The following is a 7985-nucleotide window of genomic DNA, read 5'->3' on the forward strand; positions in this document are numbered from 1 at the left end:
GTTGTTAGTATTTTACCATTCACTCTGTTGATGCGGCACTGTTAGCCCCGTTAGCACCGGTTAGCATTTTGTTAGGGTTTCGCTATCCAGAGCTTCAAAATCAGCTGTAGCATCAGTGCACTGGGGAGAGGTGGAGTCTATTCGTTAGCACAGTGTCGTGACAAAAAATGGAAGTAAAGGTAGCGGTGTTGCGTTTCCGAGCGTTAGTCTAAACAACATGGAAGGTTTGAGCTCCAGCTCTATAACATGTGAGAAGTGTACAAGCCTAAAGGGTTTTTTACAAGGCGAGTATGTTGCAGTGACGTTTCTCCAGTAGGCGTGTTTTGCAAGTGGGAGTGCTGTGAAGCCTTTACGGGACGCAGACGGGCTGTTAAGAAGAAGAAAACCTTCGTAGGAGCGAAGAGGCAGACGCCAGCGGCGACCCTCACAGTTCCACTCACAGTCCGCTGTTCTGCTCCTTTTAACCCCCTTCCTCTCCCTCTTCCAGCATCTCCTTCTCCATAATGTCGAGCGGCGGGGACGTCGGCGTGCTTTGCAAGGAGGAGAGCGCTAGGATGCCGGCCTGGAAGCGGGAGCTGCTGGAGCGGAGGAAGGCTAAGGGCGGCGAGGTGACGGCTCGAAGCGGCTCGAAGAGTGAGGACGAGGCCACGGGCACTGAGACAAGGCATCACGGCGCGTCCCCGGCCACGTCTCCGGTGAAGACAAAAGAGCCGCGGTCGTCGTCGCCGTCGCCGTCCCCCTCCCATACCAATGGCCGGGCGACGGAGACGGATGACGATGACGGCGGCGGCGGTCTGCCAGAGAGCCTCGTGCTGCGAGAGAGTCTGGGGCCGCTGCAGGAGAACCCGTTCATCAAGCTGGAGAAAGAGCGCAAGAAGCGACGGGAGAGAGAGAACGCGGCCCGTCCGCTGCAGCACGTCCTGGAGCTATACGGCAGCGTCCCGGGCATCCGGACCATCCGCGCTGAAAACATCATTATCATTGAGTCCGACCCGGACTACTTTCCGGAGGGCGCAGGGTTGAAGCATGGGGCCAAACCGCAGCAGAACGGCACAGTGAGCGGATACAGCTCTCTCAACGACCTGCTGGACCGGAGAGGTAGTCCAGTAACGGAGATCCGCGCGAGAGAGGTGGTCGTTTACGACACGGCACTCAGCAGGAGCGAGGAGAACCTGAGCACGCTGGGACGTCCAGACGGTGACTTGGCCGATCTGACTGAAGGACAGGGCAGGGTGAGTCGCATGCTTCAGAAGTTCGATAGGAACTATGGCAAGCTACAAGGGAAATCCCGGAGCTCGGAGAACCTTCTCGACCTGGACACCGGACCGTCCCGGTTCAGTCCCCGGCCTAAGGCTCAGCCGGACGTTGTGCCAAAGTATGCAGCGAGTCCACAGCCAAGCTCACCCGTTTGTGTATCGCAGAGCCAGGTAGTGGCGGAACCAGTCTTCCAGAACAGCCAGTCTTCCAAAACAAAGCTGCACGACTCGCCTGGTGAGCCAGCCAGTAGCACTCCAGTCTCGGGATCTCCACAGCTAGTGTCTTCCTTCCGGCGCCGCTTTGAGGCAAGCGGGGGCCGTAGCGTAACAGTCAACTCCAGAGAGGAGGCAGAGAGGTCCCAAGCCAAGCCAGTGAGGGAGCGGGACTGGGATGGCACAGATGGGGCGTCCAAAGCCAAGGTGCCATGCTCTCCAGAGAGCCACCATGCCCATGCTGAGTCGTCGCCGAGCCCTGCTGCCATCACTGAGCCCATCACGTCGCCCAGCTTTGAGATCCGCCCATCCCCTCGTCCAGATTTGTCCTCCCTGCCTGCTAGTGATCTGCAGGCTCGCGCCCTCGCCAACCTCCGCCTTCAGTCTCGCAATTCCTTCACTGTCATCCCTAAGCGTCATGGGGCTGCCCCAGTGCCCTCCAACTCCGTCCAGTCTCTGGCGCCCTCTAGGCCTGTCAAGTCTCTGGCCCCCTCCAGCCCCGTCCAGTCTCTGGCGCCCTCCAGCCCTGTCATGTCTCTGGCGCCCTCCAGCCCTGTCATGTCTCTGGCGCCCTCCAGCCCTGTCTTATCTGTGGCGCCCTCCAGCCCTGTCCTGTCTGTGGCACCCTCCAGTCCTGTCTTGTCTCCGGTGCCAACAGTGCCAACCCCTGCTTCACCAACACCCTTGCCGGCTGCTCTGTCCACAGAAAAGCTAGCAAAGACCCCAAGCCCGCTATCATCAGCCAAAACGGAACTTCCTCAGCCTGCTTCACCCCGGCTCAGCTTAACCACCCTGTCTCACGATTCCACAACACCCTCACCTGGTTCTCCCACAAAATCTGTGTCACCTCCTGCGCCGCAGGAGGCCCAAGCTCCCGATAGGCTGCCCATCACTAACATTGATGACGTGGTGGTGGAGCCCTTACCGCCCTTCCCCAGCCCCATGGTGCAGAGGAGGAAGGGCAACACGTTTACGGTCGTCCCAAAGCGCAGATCCGAGCCCCAGCTTGCCTCAACCGAAACCCAGGAACCTGCCTCAACGCCCCAGGGTTCCCCATCCACCCCGCAGGCGCCCTATGCTCAGCTGGGCACCCTGCTAAAAAAGCGCTACCCAGCAGTAGAGGAAATTGAGGTAATCGGGGGCTACCTCTCTCTGGGCCGGTCCTGCCTGTCCAAAACTGGCTCCACAGGAAAGAAGGTAAAATACACATTTAACTGTCTTATCTGGTTTATTAAAGCAATGTTTTTCATGTAGTAATGTTTGGTGATTTTTATTTTCCAAATGATGTATGCTGCTACAGAAATATGCTCACCACTTATCAGTTCACACATCACAGAAAATGTTAATAGTTTGTATTTAGTTTGTAGTTAGTTTTCATCTGAATCTCAGTGCTTGTCCTCACAGCATAAGTTGATTAATTTTTCCATTTCAGGAGAAAATGAGCTCATGCAGTCAGTGTATGTGGGTTTTTGTTTCACTTACCGTCAGATCAAAGCACATCATAAATCCACACACAAAATGACTAAATCTGAACAGACATTTCCTAAACACTGAAACAACTTACCAGTGCTTCTCTGACTAGCCCCTTGGCCCCTGACAAAACAATAGTTCTGTGGACCACTGCCACACTCTCACATGCTGTTGTGCCGTGTTTTATTGGGTTAGCTCATTCTTGAGACTTATTGACCTTGCAATCTCATCAAACTGTTACTCAGGCCATGGGATTTGGCTTGGACAGCCTGTCTTGATCTGTCTCTTCTGCACACCCTCCACTCAGAATCTGACTTGTGGTGGTCAGACTGCATTTTAAGCAGATTTACTTCAGTTAAAGGTTTACGTAAAGCTTTTCCCATTAAAAGCCTATAGCAGGACAAGTGAGAGACTATTTAGTTACAGTTGTTGTCTTATCAAGCCTTGAAGAGGCTTGTAGTTTCTGTTTTATAACAACAGTTTATTGCTGTTGTAATTGAACAGAAACTCATGCTTTTTGGGGTCAGGTGATGAGTCATGTGGTGTGAAGTGTTGGACTCCGAGCTGTGCTTTCATAGTCAGCCTTAACATACAGAGTTCCAGTGACATTTTATTTCACTGAGTAAACTGTTGCTTTGTGGTTTATGGGTTCATAAGAGCTTCAAAGGTGACCCTTTTGTGCACTTAGTGTTTATATATATATATATATATATATATATATATATATATATATATATATATATATATATATATATATATATACGTATGTATGTGTGTGTGTGTGTTATATATATTATTTTCTTTTTCGTTCAAATGACAAAAATTCTGCATAATTAAACGCTTGAGATGTCAACACATTCAGAGTGGTTTGATATGAAACAAACATTTATTTACAGTGCTGGTGATAGGAACCAGGGGTTGCAATGTCTACAACGCAAATATAGCCATTGCATGTACTATCCAAAATAGCAAGTGAACCTCCAAGTGTGTTCTGAGTGTTTGTAGGTGATGTTGAATATGGATAACGGTGAAATAGTGGTAAATTGTAGGGAAAAAAAAATCTTTGGGGCCTATTTTAGTTTATACTAAACTGTAGTTATCTAGTTCTAGATGTTTGTTATAGGGTGTTATCAAATAGTCAGCAGCTCTTTGCTGAGACAACTATGTTCGGCTGCTATTTCTAGATATCTGTATTTGGCTCTTGGCTGGCAAATCTATAAAATTACTGTGTTCATGTATCTCATCTTTGCCTGATGATTCATGGCAAGGGAATCTCAGACTTGCCGGTGTGTCAGCTTTAATATCAACACTATGCATGCCAGAATGGAATCAGCCCAATCCTTTTTTAATAATCAGTGGCAGCTCCATCTCTTTAAACTCTCTTAGCTATAAATTCCCATGCCTGTCCTCTCTTCACCTCTTTCTGGCATCCAAGTGGTCACGCCTAGGTAGATACAATGTAGCTCTTTCCAAAGCATGACAACTCAAGCACCTGTTACACTGCCTCTTTGTGCACTGTTTTTGTGCTTGTGTTCAGCTGGGATTGGTGCATTGTATGCTATGCCTTTTTTGTTTTTGTTCTCTTCCTTTCAGCTACTGTTTTGCCCCTGCCAAGATCACTTTCTGGTTAGAAGCTTGGGCTGGACCAAGCAATTGTGGCCATCAAAGAGCATACAATTTGTGTGGAATTTGGGCACCAGGTCCTGTGTAGGCTGAACATGGCTTTTAGGCTGGCCTTTCTCTGCCGGTTGTTCCTCTAAGCTTGAGTGGTACACAGGGTTGATTTTTCTACACAGAGAGAGCAGTTTTATGGCCTGATTACTTCATATGGTATTTGCTTTCTGGGCCACCCAGGCTAGTTGAAATGATCTCGTTTGGACTTTGCAGTTCCTGCTTGTACATTTTACGATATGTGAAAAGGCTCAACTGTTCCATGAAACATATTAGTCATCTGTAGAAATGTTGGTGGAAGGGAAAGACGTTATGACACAGTTTGGCACACAAGGCCTAAAAATAAAATGGTAAGAGGAAGAAAATATCAACTAGACATAAAGACTAGAGTGGCCGTGTTAGAGAATCTTCTGATTTAAAGCAAAAAACAGCTTGCTGAGAGACAGCAGGCTTTGAACTACTTAAGGCCTGTCCTCTTTTACTTGAAGGCCCCTGTGGCCTGGCCTCAGATGGCCAGAGAATGAGGTTGTGGAAGTGGCTATGTGGAAATGCAGCGTAGCTTATTTTTCAAATGGAGTTTACCTCACTTGGTTCTAGGGCCTGTATGGCTGCACCCTGTTGGTTAATAATGGGTTTGCGCTGTTCTTTGACTTTCACTTGAGCTACAAAGTGCTTTTTACTGTGAAAGCTTTAACAATAAAATAAAAGAGGCATGTATACCCAAATGGAAATTGTATACATTGTAGTATGTTGCTCATGTAGTCCAAAATTCAGACAGAAGGATTTTGTTCCAAAATGCATAATAAACCACTTTTAAGAATTTCCTTTAATGCTATACACGGTTGAGAGTGGGCTTCACATACACAACAAATATCAATGATTATGAATAATGCTACGTTTAAACATATGTTTTCTATTATACAGCCCTTATTCTTCAAAAAACTGGTACCATTTTGGAATAAACTCTTCATGTATTGTACTACTGAATGACAGAACACCACTGTTTCTTTTCAGAAACCATTATTGAAACCTTAAGGAAGGACCAATATTGACACTGACCTCTCTTTCTTTTTTTTTTTCTTAAATCTGCTACTTCAAAATGAACTAATTTTAATAGAAGCACTTCACTCAAGATGAACATTGAAAAGTAGCCTGTCAAGCAATACTGGAACGAATCCACTTGATTTTCCGCTGATATCGGACTGATACTGATACCAGTTATAGAATCAGTGCCATCGCTATTGTCCATTGTATACGTTTGACAGTATATTTTGTATGGACCACTAGATGAGTAGAGAATTTCCAACATTGAGAAGTAGCCTGTCATACAATACTGGAACGAATTCACTTGATTTTCCGTTGATATCGGACTGATACTGATACCAGTTATAGAGTCAGTGCCATCGCTATTGTACATTGTATACGTTTGACAGTATATTTGGTATGGACCACTAGATGAGTAGAGAACTTTTGAATTATCAGCAGGGAAAGGAAAAGTCATAACCACAATGATAAAATGTAATGTATTTAAAATATATTGAATATACATTGCGTTTTTTCTCTTCTCTTACCCTTACTGAGATAAAAGCTTTCATTACAGATGATTATAGTAATTTAAAACCATTTGTTTCCTCATGTTTAATGATTTAGTTGTAAAAGTAAGTAATGTAGTGCTGTCTGTGAGGAAGAATAAAATCTTCAGTGTGTGAACACTGTGATGTGGAGATCTTCATGGGAATAATGCTAATAGTGGTGCTGTTGGTAGCCTTTGAGGTTAAGACTTGATTGTGTGAGCTGTTATTATCGCATAGAGAGATGGCTTCTAATCTGAAAGATCTGTGCATGTGTGTGTTTTGCTGTGCTTCCTCTGTGAGCTTCGCCATCTCCCCAGCTTCTGTTATTTGTAATTGATACAATCGAGCACTCTGTAATTAGTCTTTAGGGTGCTAAGCTTATGACTGTGAACCATAATCAGTCTTTAGGGCATTAAGCCCATGATTTAGCAGAGTAATTCGGAGCAGAATTTATGAATGGACCGTAGCTCATAAACCTCTGCTACACTGATACTGGTCTTAAATTTAGACAACATTGTGCTATTATATTTGGTCTGTGCCACCCAGCACTGCTGTTTTCAAGTATTAAATTTTGTGCATGAGTCTCAGAATTCATAATTACAATATATAATTTTAATCACCCTTTTGGTGGCTGTAATATAGCTCTGTTTTGAAGCACATATAAATTTACAGTGCAGGCTAGTCAAGGTAAAATACTAGTTTATTGGGTTAGTTTTAACACAGTAGTACAAATCGGGCTGCGTTATGATATCGGAATCACAGTATTGGCAGATATTTGCTTTATTTACTTTATTCTCTGCATTTCTAACACTAAAGAAAATAAATGTTACATTTTCTGAATGTTAAATCATGTAGATTTAATCCCAGTCTCTGCAGTTTACAAATGTTTATGTCTCTGCATTGATACCAGCACCAGCAGTGCTTGTATTTGGGCCCATGATTAACTTATTGGTGAAGCCCTAATAACAGTTAAATGGCTCAAAATAAATAATGAAGGAATTCACTGAATTTACTGATTCATCAAAAACATACTATAGATGTCAATATTACACACACACACACACATATATATATATATATATATATATATATATATATATATATATATATATATATATATATATATATATATTTTAAGACACAAACACCATTTTCATGAATCTTTTTATTTTATGATACATGGTTATGATTGGGACTGGGCTTTACACGTACAATCAATGCCATATAATAATTAATATAGACACCTTTATTTGATTTTTTAAAAGTGATTTATACATCATATTTTATTAATTTCAAACCTCTTCTTGTTACAAATGGATATATAGCATTTTCAAAAAAACCTGCTGTTCAGCCTTGCTGTTAAATAGAAAGTAGAAAGCAAAATTTGCCATTGTTTGACACAGCCTTTTTTCACTAGTCATATTTATTTTGATGCATGTTTTTATAGTGTCTATATTGTGTCTAAAGTTTCCATTTTCATTTGCATAGAGACATGTAGGTTGCTTATGTAAAATGGTAATCTTGTTCAGTTATTCATTAAAAACAAAATGTTAGGTTGTGGAACACCAATGCATCTTTGCGCTTGGCTTGCAATGAGCAAAGAATGACACATAGAAAACCATAAACACATGTGTGTCCCAAAAAAACCCACACAGAGATCCCACAGGTATACAGTTGTGCTGAGATTCTTTATAAAGTTTTGAATTAGAGTCAACAGGGAAGCAACTATCATTGTGGGTCTTTGACTCTTTGCTTCCTGTAATGACTTTGAGGAGGTAGTGCCATGTATTAGCATATCAGT

At 43.9% G+C, this 7985-nt stretch overlaps 1 protein-coding gene across 1 annotated transcript in view; it reads left to right on the forward strand.

The window, feature by feature from the left end:
• Nucleotides 1-131: 131 nt before the first annotated feature.
• tprn (taperin) overlaps nt 132-7985 on the forward strand; it is a 25677-nt gene continuing 17823 nt past the window's right edge. The window contains exon 1 of the mRNA XM_036580213.1: nt 132-2666. Within this exon, the coding sequence (XP_036436106.1) occupies nt 504-2666 (2163 nt within the window). The 5' untranslated portion in view covers nt 132-503. The remainder of the gene's footprint in view (nt 2667-7985) is intronic.

The sequence above is a fragment of the Colossoma macropomum genome, unplaced genomic scaffold (genome assembly GCF_904425465.1).
Source record: "Colossoma macropomum unplaced genomic scaffold, Colossoma_macropomum, whole genome shotgun sequence".
In the NCBI taxonomy this organism is placed as follows: Eukaryota; Metazoa; Chordata; class Actinopteri; order Characiformes; family Serrasalmidae; genus Colossoma; species Colossoma macropomum.